Genomic DNA, 22,804 nt, shown 5'->3' on the forward strand with positions numbered 1-22,804 from the left:
CCGAACACTGTGACTGATCACCACCTTGTCAGCTACACCATGGTACTGACTGCCATGTCCAGTGGTTTCTTCTCCACCTCCAGGGACAGTGACCACCACCTCCCTGGAGAGTGCAATTCAATGTCTAATCAACCTTTCTGTGAAGAAATTCTTCATGATGTCCGACCTAAACCTCCTGTGGCACATCTTGAGACTATGTCCTCTTGTCCTATTGCTGGTTGCCTGGGAGAAGAGGCCAATCCCCACCTGGCCACACCCTCCTTTCACATAGTTAAAGACAGTGAAGAGGTCACCTCACAGAATTTTCATCTCCAGGGTACGCAACCCCAGCTCCTTCAGCAACTCCTCACAGAACTTACTCTCCAGACCCTTCACCAGCTTTGCTTCCCTGCTCTGGACACACTCCAGCACCTCATCCATGTGCCAGCCACTCTTGCTGTTAATATTAAAGTAATATTTAAGCTCGTAGGTCTACCTGTTATAACTATCATAAATATTCAGATTATTATCTCCAAGTTTCACTACAATCCATCTTTGATTTACACAACATATTTGTATAGTTCAGATAAAGCTCAATTTGCAGCTAACAACTCTAAATGTTTATTTCAAGCAAACATGTATTTCAAATAACATAAAATTTTTAACCCTTGCAGTAAGTATTTTATCACTGGGAATTAGGAGAAGGATATTTTTAGTTAACCACTTAAAGGTTGCTCAACATATTAAAAACAAAGTCTCTTGAAAAAAATTCTTCATTCTACCTACTCTGTCCTTCCACACATGTAATAGACAAAGACATTTTCTCTAAAAGGCACTGGCAATCACTTCTCCCCTACAAAGAGGGAGGGTATCTAGGCATGATGTACATTTATATTACAACTCCTTTCCTCTTGTCCTGGTTTGAAAGACAGGTGTCTGCCAATAAAGGCAGAAGCTTCTCTTTGAAATAGAGAATGTAAAACCCCTCCCTCCAAATTATTATAAATTTGAAATTAAGGGGCTCTCAGGCAAAGATGGGAATTAGGAATAATAGTTCTTTACTAGAAAAATTAAAATAGAAGTACAGTATTACAAAGAACAATCCCAAAACACTGACAGAGTCAGAACACAAACTGACACCCCGTCAGTCAGGATGTTGGTAGCAGTCCCATTAAATGGTGGCTGCATCCTCCTGCAGTGGCAGATGTGGTTCACCTGGAGCAGTGCTCCTGTAGAAGGGTGCAGGTTTCCTCCAAAGGTCCAGTGATTATGTGGAAAGTTCTAGCTTTCCTCTGGAACCCAGCAGAAAGAAGGTATCTTTCTGTCCAAAATCTCAGTTTTTTATCTAGCTATGAAAGGCTTGGCTCCTCCCCCTGGCTGGAGCATCTCCCAATGGAATGATGTAATTTTATCAGTCATACAGTGGGACTTAATGGCCCATTAGCAGATTATATCCTCCTGGAGAGAGGATGGATTGTGGAAAAAGATAAAGGTGATTGCCCCACCTGGTTTTTAAGATGGCCCATTAGCAGATAATATGTGCCATGGAGATAAGGGTCACTGCCCTACCCAGCTTCAACAGATGGTGATAGAATGCACATTTCTGGTCACATCCTGTATTGCAACCCAAGACCTCTGAAAACAGTACAGCTACAGTGAGGTCAAGGCTGCTTTTTTCTGCACCACTGTTTTGTTTCTCAATATATTCTGGTCCTATATTCCCCCACATACACACACAAGTGAGCATTGAGCTGCGGGATTTTGTGCAGAGACAGAAGAATGCCTTAATTTATGCAAGATCTCTAAAGGCCTTTTCCTAGACTATTGTCTGTCTTCCAATATGATTAAGACTACTGCCTTATACCAGTAAAGACAGCTTTACTAGATGTTATATGAACCTCCCTGAAAATTAATGTACTGAATTTAATTTTATTGGGAACATATTCACCTCCCCACACTCTGAAGCCACCAAGCTGAAATGACTTGATGATTATTTGACTGTTCAAAGAATAGAACTCTCCCCCTACAACTACAGTCAGAGCAGATGTATGTATTTATGTGGCTGTGTGAAATGTGGTTGCAAGGGCTTCCATTTTGTGGTCAAATAGATGCAAGACACCCATGACTGGAGGGATTACTGGCAGGCAGACAACCTTGACTTCCTTGACCCTACTCTTCACCCAAACAGTGGGTGCTGTTTATCTGAGAGGAGACAAGCATCCATAAATGACTCCAAGAAAATGCTGGATGAGTCCAAAGAAAAAGTTAGGCAACCTCTGTTTACACTTCTTATGAAAAGACAACAGCAGCAATATAATGAAACCTTCATCTCTGATGTCTTGTTGCTTCAGTTATACTTTCAAAAAAGTCATTGTGTCAATTAATCTCAAATAGCAACTTGCACCTAGGTCAACACAGCTTCAGCTTCAGCACTGTGTGGTTTAGCAGTGAAGTGCAACAACCATGACCCACGTTTCAAGGCAGGTCCAAGATGCAAAAATCACATTAAGATCTCTGTGGTGTGACATACCAAAGTTTCAACCGTAGAGTCTGTGGATAAGGTAGTTCAGAACTGACTGGCAGAGGCAGCATTGAATAATGGTCCAACTCATGAAAATCAGAAGATTTCAGGGTTCTAATCACTGGGGGTTTAATCAGAAGCAACAGACGCAGGCACTTGGACAATGTAGGATCATTTTAAAAACTAGGGTAGGAAAACTGATAAAGGGGCAGAATTTCTTACAGTATGGGATGCAACCTAGTTCAGTTGCTTTGGGGAAAGGCCTAATGGTTTTGTGTATGGGGTTTTTTGCTAAAGATTCTGCCTCATCTCTGATATTCAAAGTGGTGGCTGGAAAATTGTATTGGTATTTCTTTAATTAGCCTTTTGGGATTTAAGTCTCTGGAATACAGTCTGGCCACAAAACAGCAACTTGCTGCATGACTGTGGACAGTGGAAAGGTCGTTCATGGGTGATTTGGCAAGGGGAGGACTGGTGAGAGTTTTTTTGTTTTGAAAGCCCAAACTCTCAGTCCGACACTAAAACTGAAGGCAGACAGCATGTCAGGATTGTGTCAAGAGGACCACACCTGTGACCCAGGCAGCAGATCCAAGCAACTGTGCTTCTGGAGACCTGGCTGCTCTCCAATCACATCCAGCACAGCCCTGGAGCTGATTTGAAGTGTCCTTTGATGTTAGATTGTTTCTGTCTCAGGTCAGAAAGCTTCTGTGTTCTGAGACTCTGTTATAAATGAATTCATAGCTCACAATCACCATGAACAACTGCATGACATCCTGTTTCCTTTATGTTATTTCTGGTTCTGGATGTACATCACACCTCTGGCAGAGTGACTTAGCCTCCCCCTGCACTCCCCATAACAGACATAACAACTTCTGGTTTTAGCCACCCTCCTGGACCTTTCAGAGCAAGCTGCCAATGGTGATTAGAGGTTCAGCCCCCGAGAAAGCAGGGTTTTGCAAAGATTGGCTTCATGCTGCTGCTGCTGCTGATGTTAATGCTGCTACAAGGGTTTTTGTCAGGACTCATGTTATAGCTGCATTTTCTTCTCCATCTCCTGTCCAAAGTAAGCAACAGCATTCACCCTGAAAAGTTCCTTTTCTTTTTACTTAACAGTCAAAAACCCCAAAACATTCAACTTTCAGAGATATTAATTTTAGGGTTTTTTTCCTAGCATTGATGTAAGTTTAGGTCCAGGAGAAAAAAACTCATCACATTTAACACAGATATTGAAAAAAGAATTTCAGTTCTGCAAAACCAGTGGAAACAACTCTTCAGCTGGGATTAGCAGTGTTAGCTGCCACGTGAACAATAATTATTCTCTCTTTCATTGCTTTGTTATAAAAAAAAAACTTTTCCACTAATGTGAATAATGAATATTTTAAAATTTTTAGCTTTTTTTTTTTTATGTTAATGTCTCAGAATATCCAGCCCTTGAGACATCTGTGGCCTTGAATTCCTTCTTGGGACTAGAGACATTTTTCATCCTGCCCCCAGTCACATAGTTTATATAGAGGAAAATGTAGAGCTTCTTAGAATTTATACAAATAATTTAGCCTTTAAAACTCCATACCCTAGTAACTCTAGTTCCTAAACCACTTTCTAAGTAAAAGAAGAGAAGATGCACTTTAAGGGGAAGCACATATTCAGAAACAGTCAGTAGTGCTGTTCATGTCACAAAAGAAAACATGCAGGCTGGTGCATTCACCCTGTCCTTTCCAGCATGTTTCCTGGTGACAATATTTGGTCCATGTTTCTCTTGGTGGAAATGAAACTCAAGACCTCAGCTGGTTTTGGTTCATAGGACCTGAACCAACCATCCCAAATGCATCTCACTGCTCTCCCAGAGCTCCATTTCCAGCTGGTCTCATGGCTACTCTTCTCACACATATCTGAAAGGAATGATGGTTTGACCTGTCTCACAATGCTGGGATAGACAAGATCAGACCAGACAAGACAACTGGGGTTTCCACTTCTTTCCAGCTCCATGCTCTTGACTATTGTTTGGGATTTAGGTCAGTGTCAATGGTTACAGATCTCTCTTTCAAACTCCAGAGGAATGATTGTCAGAGTTTTTAATGTGGACTAAATTACTTTTGTAGTAATTCCCTAACATTTGAACTACATAACCAGCAACTGAAAAGAGACATCTGCTGCCACAGACATGAGCCATAGGCAATGTCAGTGTGAATGCCTGATGTTTGGCAATAACACGCACAATAGAAAGCAGTCTTTCAGGGCAGATACAAAGCAGGCTTAAATGTTGGTAATTTACCAGCTCTGTACACAGTAACCTGCCATTTTCCATCTCCCTATGGTCTGCCTCAGAGAACCCAGACTGTAGTTTGGTCCAAGAAAAAAAAAAAAAACACCTTCTACTGAAATGCACAGTTCCAATCTCCAGGTTTTAGATGTGGTTTCACTGGATGTCCTTGTTTATCCCACACTCTGCTACAATTAGAAGTATGCAAAAGGTCCTATACTACTTTAATTTGTTCCTGCTACCTATATAGTCATATTAAAAAGAGTGACTTAATTAGTAGTTGGGACCCTGGCCAGTGAATTGGACCCCTCAGTTCCCACCATCACACCTGCAGATGCGGTGTTAAATGGGCTGATCAGTTTCTCTGCTGTCTTCCCCTGTGTCTGGCCGGCTGTTTTGGGTGTAGTGTGCTGCAGAACATGTGCCTGGCTGGGGTAACTACTGCAGGGTAATTTGAAGCAGGCAAGTCTGCTGCCTGCAGCTGTGAGCTGTATGGGACTCTGAGGCAAAAGTAGCTAAAAGCACTTGTTCTTCTTCATGTGTCACAGTTTGGCATAGAAATGGGGAAATCTGCCTGCTGGTGTGGTTATGAACATGTCTCTCTCTGGCCAGTGTGTTTTTTCTGTTAATAGATTCACCACTGATTTCAATTCAACTAGGTTGCTGTTTTAATACTCCTCCCAAAAAAAGGGTTAGCAGTGTTCCTGAAGTGATTCTTGAAAGGTTTTGCCTTTTCTTCCCCGCATTTATAAGTATTTGTGCCATAGGCAAAAATTGTGACAGGAGAGAGGCCCCCCCTGTAGGTTCCAAACTGGTTTGGAGCCAAATAAAAGTAATCTGTAGATTTATTTGGGACCACACTTCTAGGTATGCATGTAGCATACTTAGAAGTGATTGTGGTCTGTCCTGAGCTACACACATTTCAGCTCTGTCTTGCTGTGAAACAAAGCAGGTTTTAAGAGGACTTAATTCACAGGACTGAGGTAGAATACAAGGGTTTTTTCCCCTAGGTTTACACCAATAACCTCTCACTGTAACCACTTTCACTGATCATAAATTTGAGAAGCAGCTTATGGATTTCAGTAGAAGTTTGTCTTGCTACAAAATATTCAAAGCTATCTCTGAGAAACATGTATATTTTTGGCTGCCCTTTTCTTAAGGGATCAAAGTTCTCTCCCTATAGCTTTGCAACTGAGCTCAATACAAAAGAAAGTAGGATGTAGCTTCTGTTATCTTCTAATGGTCCTTCCTGGCCTTTAATCTATTAATTGTAATAATTAAACCATCCAGACTTACAGGGCTTTAAACAAGGGCTGTGACTACAGAAGAAAAAGGGGTCTCAGTCTCAAAGGAAAGGCAGTGCTCTGCAGGATGTCTAGCCTGGCCTGGGTGAAAGGCTGAACATCAGGATATTTTGATGTATTACTTTTATAAAGACACTGATGAAGTTTACTTATATTTGATGGTGTTAAAATCAAATATTTCAAATATTATTGAAGCTGGAATGTTTCAAGGAGGTACATTTACTTCTGTGGTTTTACAGCTTTATGTACTGTAGTCATGAAGAACAATGTAAAAAGCATGTGTTTTATTAATGGGAAAACAGCACACTGATACATATTGATTATGTAGTAAAACTTCAGTGGTCTTCTTACTATAGTATGAATACAGGTGCCAACAGTTTTGTATTTGGTTTGGGTTTATCTTATCCAAAATAAAAACTGACCTCTACATAGTTCTCCTTGAAGAAATGAATTTTTTTTCCCCTGAAATTACTTAATATTTTTACTTATCATACAAGCTCTTGGAAAACTGGCTGCAGCTGGGAGGTGGATGGTGCTATAGGACAGGGCTGCTTTGCCCCACTCCCTAACCCTCTAACCCTGCCCCTAAACACGGCATCAGCACACAGAGCCCTCAGCAGCTCCACAGTGTGGCTGGGCTTGGACTGAGAACATACATAAGGAGACAGAGCTGAAGAGATGATACAAAACTGGGAGGACCTGTTGACTCACTCACAGGCAGAGGCCCTGCAGAGAGGCCTCGGTAAATTAAAGGACTGGGTAATCACCAACTGTATGAAGTTCAACAAGGGAAACTGCAGCATTCTGCACCTGGGATGGAGCAACCCTGGCTGCACAGACAGACTGGGGAATGAGATGCTGGAAAGCAGTGCCATGAAAAGGGACCTGGAGGTCCTGGTGGATGGAAAGTTGAACCTGAGCCAGCATTGCCCTGGAGCCAGGAGGGACAAACCTGTCCTGTGGGGGCATCAGGCACAGCATCACAGCCAGGCAGGGGAGGGGATTGTCCTGCTCTGCTCTGAACTGGGGCAGCCTCACCTTGAATTTTGGTCACAACATAAGGATATAAAGCTATTAGAGAGTATCCATTGCAGGGTAATGAGGATGGAGAAGGGCCTGGAGGGGGAGCCGTGTGAGGAATGGCTGAGGTCACTTGGGTGTGTTCAGCCTGGAGGAGGCTGAGGGGAGAGCTCAGTGTAGTGTAAACTTCCTCGTGAGGGTGAGAGGAGGCACAGGCACTGATCTCTGCAGTGACCAGTGACAGGAATCGAGGGAATGGCTTGAAGTTCTGTCAGGGGAGGTTTAAGTTGGATATTAGGAACAGGTTCTTCCCCAGAGGGTGGCTGGACACTGCATCAGGTTCACCAGGAACCTGCTCACAGTACCAAGCCTGAGAAGAGTTCACAAAGCGCCTGGACAATACTCTTAGGAACATGGAGTGATTCTTGGAGTGCCCTGTGCAGAGCCAGAAGTTGGACTTGATGATCCTTGTGTGTCCCTTCCAACTCCGCACATTCCATGATTCTATAAACAGCCGGGCCGGGGAAGCACCTGCGGCTCTCGGGAGTCGATGCAGACAGCGGGCACACACGCCACCCGGAACGCTGGCAGCCCCGGGCTGGGTGAGGGCAAGCGAGGGCACCGCCCCGCTGTCCCGCCCCGCTGTCCCGCCCGCCGCCTTCCGGGGCCGGCCGGCCCCGCCTGCAGCCGTCGGGATGCTGCTACCCCGGGCGGGCGGTGCCGCGGGCCGGGCCCTGCCGCCGCTGGCCGCCCTGTCGCAGGTGCTGCGGCTGGAGCGGAGCCGCCGCACCGCCATCGTGTTCCCTCTGCAGAAGTTGGAGCGGTACCTGGCTCCCGGCGCCGACACGGCGCGGTTCCGCCTCTTCCAGCCCGGGCTGGCCTCCCTGCAGCGCGCCGAGGCGCTCTTCAGGTCCGACCGCGGGCACCCCATCGACTACGTGAGCTCCGCCGTGCGCATGGAGCACGCCCCGCCGCTGGCCCTGCCCGAGGTCAGGCGGGCGCTGCCCTCGGCCGGGACCGGGCTGAGCGGGAGTAAGGGGTGGTGGTGTGCTTGTGCAGCTCTGTCAGAGCGCTGTGCAATATGTGGGGCACTTACTACTGATTTTTTTTAAATCGTTTATGTGTTGTTCCTGTTGTGCATCTCGGCCGCCTGCCGTGTTCGTGGCACAGGACACCGCTGTCCCCGGCCAGTGTCAGCACGAGCTGGGAAATGACCAGGGCTGGCTGCAGCGAGAGCTGGGCAGGTGTGGATGTGCCCTCTCTGCCCCTGTAGGTGTGCTTCATCGGCCGAAGCAATGTGGGGAAATCATCTTTAATCCGGGCATTGTTTTCACTGGCTCCAGAAGTGGAAGTTAGGGTGTCAAAAACTCCGGTGAGTGACGTTTTTAACTTCCCTCCCTTTGGGTCATAAGCTAGTACCAGTCCAGAGTATAGGGCCGAGAAGGGTGGGAGGGAACAAGCTCTTCAGTAGGCTGAAATGATAGAAAGTGCCAGCTCTGGTGGGCATCTTCATGGCTGGTACTGGCCCTGCCCTAGTCCAGGAAGAGGCAGAAGGAGCCCTAGCTCTTCTGGAAGACAAAGGAGCTGCACAACCTGAGCAGGTGAGCTTTAAAGCCCTTTGAGAAGAATGAAGCTCAGAGATCCATTAAGGTATTTTTAGTTTGTTTTATGGATAGAGCCATGTAGGATTGCTGCATGGGTAGGCAGAGACCAGGCAGTTTAAAGTGTTCTGGGGCTGGCAGGGTCTGGTATAGAGATGTTTTGCACAGCATCTCCTAGTACACTGCTTAAAGCAGCTGTTTTAACAACCACCCGTGTGCTTCATCTTGCCTAAATCCTCTCTTCAGGGCCACACCAAGAAGATTAATTTCTTCAAAGTAGGGAAGTACTTTACTCTGGTGGATATGCCAGGATACGGCTATCGTGCCCCGCGGGACTTTGTTGAGATGGTGGAGGCCTATCTGCAGGAACGGCGCAAGTAAGGGACCTTCCTGCACCTCAGCACAGGGACAGCCAGACAGACACCCCTATACAGTGTCATGTAAAGAGGGGAGAAAATGCACAGCTCCTTCCATCCATTAGTTCTGACATCGTTTCCCTGGAAGCTTCTGCAGTGTCACTCATTCATGCTCAGACAGATCAAAACAGCAGGAAAGACTGAGGTGCTGCTCCATGCTGACCCTCAGTTTTTTCATGCATGACTTTTCTTGGCTCTTCCTCTTCCCAGCCCCCTTGTTATTTGTTTTTGCTTATGAATTTGGAAGTAGCAGAGCAGGCATGAAATAATGGTAACAACTACTGTTGCTTGTATTTCTGGCAGCTTGAAGAGGACTTTCCTATTAGTTGATGGTGTAGTTGGACTCCAGAAAACAGATCACATTGCAATAGAGATGCTGGAAGAATTTGGGATTCCTTATGTGGTAGGTAATGCTTCATTCTTGGGTTGGTTATAAGGTGCAGGTAATCTGTAAAGGTGTGTACCCTCCACCTGAGCTTAAGCAAGTTGACCTACCTAAGCAGTAACCCCACAGCCTTTATTGTTAATAAAATATATTTGTAATGTTTGAGGGAGACAGGTGGTATTTAAGAGGGATTTTTATGTGGTTTATTAAATAGATTTTTTTTTTTTTCACTGCTCAGCTTGAGCAGCTTGGAAAGGCCCACTCCTTATGCAGGCCGTAGGAGTGTTTTGGTGAACTGTGTTAGACCATTTTTCCCCCTAGATATGATCAGAAGCTTTGTAAGATGGTCATGGACTCTTACAGATATTCCAGGTTAATAGCAAAATAATCTTTCTTTCTTCTTTTAATCCTCCCTTTCTGCACCCATGCAGATGGTGTTAACGAAAATTGACCGAGCTTCCAGGGGAGTATTGTTAAAGAATGTACTGGAGATCCAGGAGTTTGTAAAGGAGAGCACTCAGGGATGCTTTCCTCAGCTGTTCTTGGTCAGGTAAAGCTCCTCTTCACTGCTGCTCTTTCCTTTCTGGTGGTGAATTCAGTAGGGCAAGATACCTAAAACAAGTCTGTCTGCTCTAGAGGCAGCACCTCTGTGCCCCAAGGATGAAGGGTGGGCTCTAATGGGAGAATGTCCCTTTCCTTCTTCCCCCTTCTCTGCAAGTGAGTGAAGTTTCCAAGGGCGCTTCTTCCTTTGGCCTTTCTCAGAGTGGAGCAGCAGTCCCTGTGCTGCACAGTAGTGGGCTTTGCCATTTTATTTGGAGTTCTGGTAACAGTAAGAGCTGTAATTGTTGGATTACATAGCCAAAGTGCAGGCTCCTCCCAAGGTGGACTGTGGGACATGTAATTGAACACAGCCAGTGGCTGTTTGCCTTTATTATTGTAAGACACAGCAATATCTGGCACTGAACATCTATGCCTCTGTTTCCACAGTTCAGTGGAGTTCTCTGGGGTTCACTTGCTCAGGTGTTTTGTAGCCCATGTTACTGGAAACCTGCCCACTGTTGAGGCCAGCTGAAAAGACCTGCTGATCTGCTTGGCTCATCAAGAACAAAAGGTACCAAAATCAGAGGTCTGGGAGTTTTATTGTAAATAACCCAAGTTACTACATGGCAATTTTGAATAAATTAGTATTTATAAAGCTGAATTTTTTCTTTATTAAGTTCATCAGTTCAGGAAGTTTGCAGTGTGAATTAATCCAGGTTATTATAAAACTGTTTCATAAAACCTACGTGATTGTGCTAAGGAGAAAAAAAGTAGGGAACCTCCATAGAGAAGGGAAGTTTTAATACATAATTTCCTGTCCCTACACTGAAATGTTCAAAAATCTATTACTCCATGCCTAATCTCTGCTATATTTAGGATACTAGTGACAGTCTAGTAATATCATTAATAAAGAGGCATTTAATCTAGGAAAGAAAAACTACAGCCCTAACATTAAGCAAACTGTTGCCCAGTGGACTGATATACAGAGGTTTACTTCTCTCAGCTGGGGTTAGGGTTAGGATAGCAGGGGCCAAAAACTACCTGCTGTGCAACCTGCCTGCTTGCACAGAGTGAAAATAGCCAACCTGTTATCTGTGAAGGTGTGTTTGATGTCTTGTATATTTTACTTTTCTAACTCTTCTCTGTCCTATGTTCAGTAGGTGCAGCAGGATAGCATGCCTTGCTTGCAGACTTGAGTTGTCCCTGTTTGCTAAGGATGAAGGAAAGAACACATCTTTAAAGGGATCTGCTTTTCTATGAGTGCTGGCTTGAAACAGAGTGGAATAAAAGACTGACATCTAGAGGAGCTCTGTCCTGCACACTGTCACAAGTCAGTGCTGCAGCTATGTTCTGAAATCCAGCATGAATTTCTGCAGCTCCAGCTGGATGCATTGCCAGATCTGAGGCACACCATCCATGATCTGTATCGGCTCTACCCTGGCAGCTGGAGCACAACACTGATGTGTCCTGGATGCCTTAGGGGAACTGCATCCCACAGCAGCTGTGTCTGTCTAAGAGCAAATGAAAATGTCCAGCTACAAGGCAGAACTGGACAAAAGGACAGCTATCAATAGCAGCACTCATACAGGAGAACTTAGTCTGAAGCTATGAAGTGCCTGTGTCAAACCCTGACACTCAGTCTTGGTCATGTCTTGGCCAAATGTGATTATGCAGTTGTCAAAGTTACTTGCATTAAGTATTTAAACCTCAAGAAAGGAAAGTTCTTTCCTAAACTACTCTGACAGTGCAAAAGGACTAGAAATACTACTTTCTTGCATTATGCAAATTCTTGTAACACACTAGACATGAGACAAGATCTGTTTTCAGCATACATGTAAGAAAAGGAGATTGTGAGAAATGCAGTAAATGTGGCTCTCTGGCTTCTGCTAGAAGCTTATACCTTCTGCTGTAATTCTGTTAATATTTTATCTCTAATCCCCAAATGCTGCAGGGCATAACAGCCCAAGGGATGCACAATCCTAGAAATGCAGTAGTAGCTATAGAAATGGAACAGGTGAAAGTGAACATTTCAGGAAGAGTTTTTTTGTAGTGTCTTAAAACCAGGATGTTCCAAAAGCATCAGTCTCATTAAGGCTGTAATTTTTAGAGCCTCAACCTTGACTAAAAAGTCTGAAAATAACCCTGAATATGTAAAAAAGTGCAGTTCTGGTTTTAGTCCCACTTCAGAACAAAACACCTTACATTACATTACAACCCCTTACAGTGCTAGGAAGTCCTTTACTAACCACTTAAATACATTAAATATGTCCAGTTAATTCATTTGTGTAAACAAACTGGATGTATGTGCATGGAACATTAGGTACCATCTTCTTCAGAAGCAGCTTTACCTCTGGACACATCTTGGTTTTATTCAGAAGTGCTTCAAATAGTGGAAGAACTCCTGCATTTTACTCAGCCATTTGCAGGAGAGAACACTACAGTTTGATTCTTGAGTGTGACAGTGCCCCTGTGACTAAACAGTAAATAAAATCAAGTCTCTCCCTAGACAGTAGAACTTACAGGCTTTGGGTAAGCAGGTGTCTTGACATACTACTGGACTTTTTTTTGCCAGATTCTTAAGGAACTGAGTTGCAGAGTGAGGAGCTGCACTTTCTCAGTCCAGGGACATGAAAGATCTCCCTTTCTTTCCCTCGTTGATGAGTGGTGGGTGGACCTGGCAGCATACTGATACAGTAGAGCTAATTGCAGTTTTAAATTCAAATGTCTTTAGTTGCTTGCAGTGCATAAGCTTCACTAAAGAGTCCTATCATTACCTGGTAAAGCTTTCCCTCTTCTACAGCTGTTATTTACAGAAATTATGTTCAGTATTAGCTTCCATGGGAAAGGATTTCATCTTGTGCATCTTCCCTGGTCTTTCAGCAGTACGTTCTCCATTTTCTTCCTCTACTGTGTCTTTTGTCTGGTCTGGTCTGTCACCATAACCCTGACACTACAAAGGCAGTATTTTTGCAACAGTGTCCAAAATTAGAACATTGTTGTCTGGACAGGTGCACTAGTAGATCAGTAAAAACTGGTTGAATAATTGAGCTCAGTGCATAGAAGCCAGTGGGTCATACTCCAGTTGCATGGCAGTTACAAGTAGAACATAGCAAGGGCCCATTCTGGAATATGTCCACCTTAACATCTTTATCCGGGAGAGGAGGAGCATTGCTATCAAACGTACCGAGGGCACCAAACTGGGGGGAACAGTGGACATTCTCAAGGGCAGGGCTGGAGGAAAGGGGGTGACAGCAACTGTATCAAACAGGACTGGAGCACCGCACCCAAAGGAACGCAGAGGGCTTTGACCAGAAGGATGGAAACCTCATAGCAACCTTCCAATATGAGAAGGGGGCCTAAAGAGAAGCCAGAGAGGCCTCATCAGGAGCTGTAGTGACAGGACAAGGGGGAATGGGTACACACTGAAAGAGGAGACTTACGTTGGGCAACCTCGTCTAGTGGAAGCTGTCCTTATCTATGGCGGGGAGGTTGGGATTAGATGATCTTTAAGGGCCACAATTCCAACTCCTTTACCTTCTGTGATTCTGTGTCCCTGCCAACCGAACAAACTGCGAAGAGACACCCTTTCAGACCCTCTTTCGAGCAGGGGGGTTATCAGACACCTCCCGAGCTCGCTTTCAAACCACGCTATCCCGATGTGACAACCCAACAATGAGTGTGGCATCCAGGTGTGGGGAGGGTCACCCCATCTACGCCACAGCCCGCGGCCCGCGGCCCCCCGGTGCCGGCCCGGCAGCACCGCCCAGCGCGGCCGTGCCCGGCGCAGCTCGGCGGGGCCGCGGGGCGGGGCCGCGCCGCCGAGGCTGTTCCGGGCCGCCGCGCAGCCATGGCGGATGAGGAGGAGGACGTGCCGGTGAGTGGCGGAGGGGCTGCCCTGCCCGGGATCCGGAGCCCAGCCGCGGGCGGGGGGCCGGCGGGAGGGGGCCGGGGCCAGCCGGGGGCTGACCGCGGTCTCCCCTCGGCTGTGCCCGTGTAGTTCGAAGAGGACGCGGATGACGCCGGCGGGGGCCTGGACGGCGGGCAGGGCAGGAGGAAGCGGCTGTTCTCCAAAGAGCGTAAGTTGGGCCGGGTCACTCAGCTGGAACCGCGGGCTGACAGCTATGGGATCCCAAAACTCACTTCTTCTTAGCAAAACAGTGCCTTGGCTTCAGTTGCATAAATCTGCCACGTAGACACCCCCTCAAAAATACTGCTGGTGCATCCTCTGAACGTACCTGTGCCCAAAGTCAGCTGCGCTGTCACTGTGCAGTGCTTTGGCATTTAAATGCATATTCAGAGAGCCTGTCCTCAGACGTGCTTTTCTGTGTGTACAGTTCCTGTCCCTACAGGGCTTTTGTTGGTTTCTGTTTATTGCCTGTGTTTCCTCGAGAATTGTCCTGTCTGACAGATGAGAGTGCCATCCTGGTGCAGGAATGTGCAGACTGGTGAGCTTTAACTAGATGTATGCAGCACTGAATAGATGAAAGAAGCCTCATGCTGATGTTTCTTTGTGCAGTAAGGTGCATGATGTATGGATTTGGGGACGACCAGAACCCTTACACAGAATCCGTGGACATTCTTGAGGACCTGGTAATAGAGTTTATCACTGAAATGGTAAGTCAGCTCTAGATGGCATGGTCAAAACATCCTCACCAGAAATTCAGCTTTCTGAAGGTTAATACCCCAAACTCAAGTACTGCATTATCCCAGGCCCCAAACTCATGGCATTAGTAGAAGACATAAATTTGGAATTTTTTTTTTCCAATATTAAAGCAAAATTGATGCATATTGCTTCATGTGGATTTAGGATACTGAAGTCTTTAAGCAGCAGATTATTGTAGGAGGGGAAACACCCACCAATTTTGGGGTTCACTGCAGCATCACTGTATGTGCAGCTGACAGAAGGCTCAGATTGTCAGCTTTTTGTGTTTGGCAGTATCTGTACATGAATGGGAACTCAGCTCTGCTCTACAAAAGAAATACATTCTTGGGCCTGAGGCCATTTCTCTTCCAGACCTGGATACTGTCTCTAATTATCCAAACATTCCCCTTCTTTTGAAAGGTTGGTCTTTCCTATCCTTGTCAAAATGCCCTACGCTGCCCTCTGATATGGTTACCTCACATTGTGCCTAACCTTCAGCCATTCTGCAGGCTGGGTGTCCTGTGTGTAATCTGGCCTTATTTTTGATACCATTATGTGATGTATATATAGTGGTTATGTTTGGGGTGTAAGTAGCTTGGGACAGCAGAGTACATCCGTGGTTTACTGGGAAGTTCTCTAATGACTAGGATGATGGTGCCCAGAACCTGCAATTGCTTACTTTTTTATTATAAAATGACAGGAAATTAAGTGGAATTGAGAGCTTAAAAAACACCATGGCAAAGGGAATGCTGCTGACTTTTTTCCCCTCTAACAGACACACAAGGCCATGTCCATCGGGCGGCAGGGTCGGGTACAGGTCGAGGACATTGTCTTTCTAATACGCAAGGACCCCCGGAAGTTTGCCAGAGTTAAAGACCTCCTAACTATGAATGAAGAACTGAAACGAGCCAGAAAGGCTTTTGATGAAGCAAACTACGGGTCTTGATTCTGTACACAAGCTGCACTGGGACATTATTTGGTCACCCGCTGCTCAGTGAGAAGGAAGATTGTGTGTGTTGTTTGCAAGGGTTTTTCAGGATGGAGGTCATTGCTGGGATGTCTGCTCTCACTCTCAGCCTTTTCTGAGAAACAGTCAAGCAACTGAAATGTTACCTGATTGTATGTGGTATACTTAGGTATTTTTATACCATTTGATGAAATGAAAAAAAGACCTCTAAAAATTCCTGCAATGGTAGGAGTGTGTTTGAAGTAGGCCTGTGTTGAATCAGATGGATCGAAGGCTGATGATTCATGATTCTCTAAAATTGTTTGTTGTCACTGGGTATTCCTGTGACAGGAAGCCCAGAAAATGGATCTTAGTTATCTGTACAAAGACCTTAAGCCCAAACAAGTATCAAAGTTGTGCTCTTTGCTTTGTATATGCTTTTTCAATAAAACCTAAGTTTGTGTCCACATTTCATAACTAAATGCACACTGATCAGTTCATACCAGGTGGGCAGGCAGTACAGGGTTACTGTTGCAGGCTAAAGCTGTACTTTTCCCTACTTCTGGAACAGCTCAGGGTAGGTGGGTTCAGTTAACTGCTCTTTTCAGAACAAACATAACAATTGCTGTAACAGCAGAAATATTGCACATCAAGGCTGTCCCTTCTACAAGCAGCACAGAAGGAAGGGTGTAAGGCTTGGAAAGGTATTGGCAAGTTTTTTATCCAAAGCAGCAGTAAATGGTCAGTTGGAGTCTTTCTGCCATGAATGGGAACTATTTGCACTGTGGATTTGACAGCAGCATTTAACATGTGGTCAGGCAATAAAGAGTGGACACTGAGTAAGGGTAACAGTCACTGTTCTGGACAAGGGTAGGTAAAAGGATTGAAACTATTCTGTTACTTGTAACACCCTTAAAAATATAAAAATCAGCCATTATAAAAAAAGCTGGTTTACAAAAACATAATAAAATGGTTGTTACTTTCTTAACAGAACTCAGGATGCGAGTTACTGAAACACCATTAGGGTTCAGAGGGGTTTACTAGCAAAAAACAAAACAAGAAACTAAAATTATGTGACCCGTTTCCTCCTTCAAGTCCAGGGTCAGACACCTATTGCTGCAAAAATGGAATCAATATCTGTGTTCTCAGCAGCTTCTTTCCACATTGGGCCAGAGCTTCCTTCCAGCAGCAGCTGCTTAAGGGTCCCTGCTGTGCTTCGTCTGACATGTCCTATATCAATGCTGGAATGTTCTTCCTGACTCAGAGACCCATCCTGGTAAGCTGGGAGGATGAGTGATGCACGGTTCTCACAGACCCTAAAAAGCTCAGGATGTTTTTGCCCACCAGTCTTTAGAGCTGTCTTCAAGAGTTCAGATGATCTGATCCTCCTTCGGCAGAACCGTGCCCCGAGTCGCTGCCTTGGCCAGCGCGTGTGCTGTGACCCGTACAGGAGGTATTTACAGACAGATGTTTTGACACAGCGCAGCTTTTTCTTCAAGCTTAAGGGGAGAAATGTGCACAAAACAGAACTTTATCAGCTACTGAAGTGTTATTTCATTTGGAGTTTGGAGAGATTTCCATATTACCCATCTCTATCATTTTCCTTATTTTACCAAGGAAACAGAACAGCACCTTGTACAATAGTAGCCAAGTCTGAATAAAGACAACCCTTGCCTCATACAGTTGTTACAATAAAACATGCAGATGATTTAAGTTGCATTTTCATCCTCCCTCCTAAGTACTGTACATTTGTTAGCCTTTTAAATCCTCCTTAAATCATAAGTGACTGAAGCTAAACAGAATGCCCATGGTCAGAGCACCCAGTAACCTGAAGCAGTGATCCAGAGTTTTAAAAGAATAACTTAGACCACTGTGTTTCACTATACTATAGCAAAATACATAATATTAAATACAACGTGTTAGAAATCCCACATCCATGCAAAACTACCTGCATCCTTGAGCCTCCACATGGTGCAGCCGGTTGCTTTTCAACAACTTGTTACGCAGAAAATAAGCTTCTGATTTGAATTTGTTGTTTTTGCACCACAGAATAGCTTTTCTGAGTGCCTCTGACAGCTCCCCAAATGATGCAGCTGTTTGGACCATCTGTACCAGAGATCCAGTGTGCTGTGATTTTGCTATTCGAGATGAAAGTGGTGATGATTTTGCTTTAAAAGGTGTTGATGCAATGCTTAGACCCTGCAACAAACAGTAACAGAAACAGTGTTTTAAGAAGATGATGTGTCTGATCCTTTCTGCTGGAAGGGAGCAGAACACAGGGATTTTTGTGAGAACATTCCTTATTTTCTAAGGGGAAAAGCAAAGAGCAGTCTTGTTTTGTGGAATACAAAAAGAAGGAGCAGATATTTAGAATTTGTATTTCACCCGACAAACCAACAAATGCCCAAATTCCTAAGAAGAAATAAGTATTGACTGATTTTCTGTGCAAACCTTCCACACTAGCTTGAGTTGTTAAACAAGCAAAAATAAGGCTGGAAAGGGGGACATTTTGAATCAGGGATATCATGTTTCAAGTGTTAGTCTTTAAAATACAAAAAAAAACCATTGTGTAAAAAAATCCTTAACCACCAACCTAACATGTAAAAACAATACCATACAAACCTCTTGTGTTGGATGTCTGGCTGGCCTAAGCAAGCTCTTCACATCAAACCCTGGGTGCTTCCCTACAGAGAAAGAGGAGAGCTCCCATTACAACACTGGGATAGTTTGTTTCTTTGCACAGAGATGCCACAGAGCTCTGAGCAGGATCACACCTATGCTCAGCAATTCCAGGCGAACTCAAGGGGACTACACTCGTCATGCATTGCAGCTGGCAAGGAATGAAGAGCATGCAGTTTACAGATGGCTGCAAAGGAGAACTTAATAGGTAAAAGCTTTCACACAAACACATGGACAGCTGCAGTCACTGGCCGTAGCCCTGACTGCAGAGGAATATTTGGGCACAGTTCAGAACCAGCAAAGACAGGATACTTCCTGTGCATCCTGTATCTGCTGCACACAGTGCCCATAGTTTCTTAGCTATGCAGAAGCAGGAAAGTACAACTAACTTTTCAGGACCTGTATACTGCATTCATTACCTGCTTCTCTCCAGGCTGTATCCTGTTTAAAAGAAACCACCCCTCCCCAACCACACCCCCCAAAATCATGATACTGACATTATCCACAGCTTTATAAAAGGCAAGGGCATATGCAGCATTCTATTCTTTCAAGGACAGGGAGCTTATACTAGAACCACACTGTGGGTAGTAGAAGTGCTTAGCCCTATTGGACAGAAGTTGCAGTCAGTCTGAGATGTCAGAAACCATTACATTGGCACAAGGCTTTACCTCTCCTGGCTGTGGGCACCACAACTGCCTCTCCAATGTCCATGGCACATGGGATGCTATGGTTTTTAACAGCACTTGTACATGTCTCAGATTTTCTCTTTTTCCCAACCTTTGATACTGCCTCTGGCATTGCTGGGAAGAGCTTCTTCATCCAGCTGGTAGATTTTTTTGTTATAAGCATTTTAGCCTTTTGCTTCTTTGCCTCAGAAGATATGTTAGCTCCAAGGAAGTCACCAATATCAGATGGGAAGGTAAACCCCTTGATATAAGGGGTCTGTTGGGTCTCAGATACCAGATGAAGCACTGTCGACAAGGCACCGTACAAGGACATGAGGGTCTCCAACACACACCTGTACTGAATCCTGAAGACAGAGAAGAAAAAGGAATGGAGTCTCCTTGAGCAAAACATGGTGCTCACTGAACAACTACCTTCAGCTCAGCTACTCTTTCCCTGTTTCCCCTTAGTACAAATTTACCTTTTTACACTCCATTACCCTACTTTCCTTAAGTGTGAGCTTTAAGGAACTGTTCCAGATCAGAATGCAGGAATGACTTAACTAGTAAATTCTGATCAAAAGCTCCTCCGCTTCTGTAGTTTTGCTGAGTGCCACATTGGACCCATCAGGCTCCTGTGTCACATCCAAGGTGCCATGAGGTCTTCCCACAAAAGCACCCTGCACCAACTCAGGTCTGATGTTGTAAAATTGCCTGCAGTAAGTTTCCTGGAGTTACAAGATTTCTTGTGCCAAAGAAAGTTGTTCTAACAATGTTGTTACTCCTTCAGCTACAGACAGCAGTTATTCTCCCAGAATGTGAGATACTAGAGCACCAATTTCCCTGGAAAACTCAGCAGTATAATAGACCATGCTTATCCCAGCCTTTCCATTTCAGCATGAGGCAGGACTGAGTTCCCACTGCACAGAGTACCATGTGTTAGTGGCACACTAATACTGTGATTTCATAAGAGGTACATACAGTTTGCTAAGATCCAAGAACAAAGCCTTCCATAAGAGTGTGTAAGAAGTCTCTCTCCACTTGTACAACTCTGCAGGTGCTAGAATCAAGTCCAAAGGCATGGAGAGACCCTCCCTTCTCCTATTCCCAACTGAATAAAACACCTTAACAGCGAGGCCTAATTACAAGCTCTTCTCCCTGACAGGCACATCAAACAGACAGACACAAACAAGACAGACTTTTGAACACACAAACCAGAGCCGGCTCAGGAGCCCTAAAGCCACAGTGTTCAGGAGTATGAATTCCTTGGAGCAGAGGTGTTTAACGGACAGGCTGAAGATTACAGCAGTCAAGGTTAAAAAAATAAACAGCATGTAATGAGACTTGCTGAACACACCAACTAGGCGATATCCTGGAATAATCTGGGAGATGAGTATCCAAACTTTGGATTGCTCAAGGCCAGAACAGCTGCAGCCAAACAGCCCGAGGTTCCTACATAATAACTTGAAAAGATTTTTGGCTATCAAAGAAACTTCAAGTTGCACATATGAATTGCACTGTAGAGTTCATGAGCAATACAGGGCCTACACAAAACTTAGTTTTGGTCTTATGAGGTGCTACTGGTGAACTCTTAAGAATGTTTTTGTGGTGAAAAAAGGATACAGAAAAGCTTTACAGCAACAATCCAGTAGACGTAGTATGAGCTTGCAGCCTCCCAATACCTTCAAAGCCACTGTTTCCAACATAGGCTGGCTGGGAACCAAGCACTCTATGTGGGCTTTGGACGCATTTTTCCTGTGATGATAGAGGGATGAAGAGTTGGTTATGATCTAGCATCCTCTTCCTTTAGCTCTGCAGATTGAGTTAACGGATAGTACAGGATATGGGATCATGACACTTACATGGGAATCAGTTCCACCAGAGTTTCCAGGCAGCCCACCAGATTCATTTTCCATAGGCGCTTCAAACATTGATCTACCTAGGAGAAAAGAAAACCCCTTTGACTGGTATTTAGAGAGACTGAGTGCCCTGGTCTAAGAACTGTCACTATATTAAAAGACACCGCCTTATCAATTTAACAGCCCACACTGCTGTGTGATGGGTCATTTCTGTATCTGCACTATGATGAAAAACATCCCTTAATCACTCTACTGTAAATATAGAATTAAGTGAAAGACTGGAGTAGCCCATGTTTAATTGGTGCTGCATGATTTCCCTGCTGTATACAAGGGCTTTTACTACTGGATGTAAAGAAGGAAAACACATAAATAAAGCAAAAAGGTAAGTACCATTCCTGCTCCTTTTCAAAACAGTTATTTGAAGATGTTGACAACCCCTTTCCTGGAACACTCGCAAGGTGTTCACTTTTCATCTTAAAACAGAAAGCATCTAATAAGTAGGATAGGATTATTATTCCTCCCTCCTATTATTACAATTAGTTGAGAATGATGTCTCTGTATTATTCATGTATTCAAAGGTATGGAATTGTACCTACTTCACATCTCAGTGTGGGTATCGGAGACCAGGGCTGGAAAATGGATATTGCACTTGCTGCACAGGTCCAAAAAACCCACTGGGCTCAACCATGAGGGAACAGAAATGCATCTGCTCGCAAACTTTTTTTGCACGACGCTCTGTGCGCCAAGTGCTACTCCAAAGGCTTTTCGGGGAGTGGCGAGTGGGGGCCGGAGCACTCGGGTCGCTGCCGCCAGGGGGACTGGTGCTTACCTGCTGCAGGGCCAGGTAGGGCCGGTGCCGGAGCAGCCTGCTGTGGTACGCATAGAGCACAGCGCGCAGGACGCGTCCCTCGGCGGCCAGGCCCGGCCCCGACAGCCGCTTCCCGGCTTTGTGGCACCGCCGCCGCAGCGCAGACAGCAACCCCACTGCGGGCGAGACAGGGCACCGCCTCAGCGCCGGGCACCAGCGCCGGGCACCGCCTCAGCGCCCGCCACCGCTCCGGCCGCTCCTCCGGCTCCCACCGACCGACCACCCACCGCGACCACCCGGGAGCGGCTTCATACACCCCCACCCCCTCGGCACCGCGCCGGGACCTGCGGGGTGCTGGGCCGCCAGCGGCACCGTGGTGCTGTTCGCGGGCCAGGGCACGTCCAGCCGGTTCCAGGGCATATCCCGCCCGTCCCACGCCGCCCTGGGCGCCGCCATCTTCCCGCTGCGCACGACGAGCCCCAGCGTGGGCGACACCATCCGGCCGGGCCGGCGGGGAGAGATGCGGGCTGGACCAAGTCACCCTGCGGGGGTGCCTCGTGGCCCGGGGCCTGGCGCTGATGCACTGCATTCCCAAATGCCATAAGCGAGAAGGGAAATAATGAGTGTTATGAGTGTTATTCACACTTTCTAAACCTAGCAATTCTCCACTGCGTGCCTCGGGAGCTGTGGCCGTGGTAAGCCAGCGCCGCAGCGGCTGCGCTGCTCCGTGACGGGGTGCAGGGGTGTTCATGGCGGTCAGCCAGTCCCCAGCTGTGCCCTCCCGTGTCACACACAGCCCGGGAAGTGCTGAAACAGCTGCGTGATCGGCTCCACACCAGGAGCAATTCACATCCCGACCAGAGCATATAGTCTTTAAGGTGCACCAGGGAAGGTTCAGGCTGCACATTATGAAGAATTTCTTCACAGAAAGGGTGGTCAGACGTTGGAATGGAGTGCCAGGGAGCTGATGGAGTCACCGTCCTTGGAGGTGTTTAAGGAAAGAGTGGACATTGCACTCAGTGCCATGGTGTAGCTGACACTGGTGTACGGTCACAGATTGGACTCAATGATCCAGTAGGGCTTTTCCCACTCAGCTGATCCTGTGATTCTGGGATACCAGCGTTCTGAGCGAGGAAGGGTCTGGCCATCCGATCGCTCCATGCCCACAGCCCCTGCTGCTGG

The 22,804-nt window shown here is 45.8% G+C and overlaps 3 protein-coding genes across 7 annotated transcripts; 2 read left to right on the forward strand and 1 right to left on the reverse strand.

Moving 5' to 3' along the window:
• Positions 1 to 7,719: 7,719 nt before the first annotated feature.
• GTPBP8 (GTP binding protein 8) lies at positions 7,720 to 11,750 on the forward strand. 5 transcript variants are annotated; one of them, XM_079301223.1, is made up of 7 exons: positions 7,723 to 8,073; positions 8,358 to 8,456; positions 8,932 to 9,062; positions 9,405 to 9,504; positions 9,918 to 10,036; positions 10,474 to 10,597; positions 11,187 to 11,750. In XM_079301223.1, the coding sequence occupies exons 1-6, from the start codon at positions 7,780 to 7,782 to the stop codon at positions 10,556 to 10,558; spliced, it is 828 nt and encodes a 275-aa protein (XP_079157349.1). In that variant the 5' UTR covers positions 7,723 to 7,779; the 3' UTR covers positions 10,559 to 10,597; positions 11,187 to 11,750. The 5 variants fall into 5 exon arrangements, with proteins under 5 accessions (XP_079157351.1, XP_079157350.1, XP_079157347.1 ...); XM_079301222.1 differs by having other exon boundaries at positions 7,724 to 8,073; positions 11,184 to 11,750; XM_079301225.1 differs by lacking the exon at positions 9,918 to 10,036 and having other exon boundaries at positions 7,720 to 8,073.
• Positions 11,751 to 13,759: 2,009 nt separating this feature from the next.
• On the forward strand, positions 13,760 to 16,096 carry TAF13 (TATA-box binding protein associated factor 13). The gene is made up of 4 exons (XM_079301279.1): positions 13,760 to 13,900; positions 14,024 to 14,102; positions 14,543 to 14,640; positions 15,444 to 16,096. The coding sequence occupies exons 1-4, from the start codon at positions 13,874 to 13,876 to the stop codon at positions 15,612 to 15,614; spliced, it is 375 nt and encodes a 124-aa protein (XP_079157405.1). The 5' UTR covers positions 13,760 to 13,873; the 3' UTR covers positions 15,615 to 16,096.
• Positions 16,097 to 16,515: 419 nt separating this feature from the next.
• Positions 16,516 to 22,135, reverse strand: RMP64 (ribonuclease MRP subunit p64). The gene is made up of 9 exons (XM_079301212.1): positions 21,967 to 22,135; positions 21,644 to 21,798; positions 20,818 to 20,894; positions 20,579 to 20,710; positions 20,171 to 20,248; positions 18,962 to 19,323; positions 18,237 to 18,298; positions 17,563 to 17,813; positions 16,516 to 17,113 (listed from the first exon to the last, which is right to left on the reverse strand). The coding sequence occupies exons 1-9, from the start codon at positions 22,118 to 22,120 to the stop codon at positions 16,717 to 16,719; spliced, it is 1,668 nt and encodes a 555-aa protein (XP_079157338.1). The 5' UTR covers positions 22,121 to 22,135; the 3' UTR covers positions 16,516 to 16,716.
• Between the last annotated feature and the right edge of the window lie 669 nt (positions 22,136 to 22,804).

Source organism: Erithacus rubecula, assembly GCF_903797595.1.
Source record: "Erithacus rubecula genome assembly, chromosome: 1".
Taxonomy (NCBI): domain Eukaryota; kingdom Metazoa; phylum Chordata; class Aves; order Passeriformes; family Muscicapidae; genus Erithacus; species Erithacus rubecula.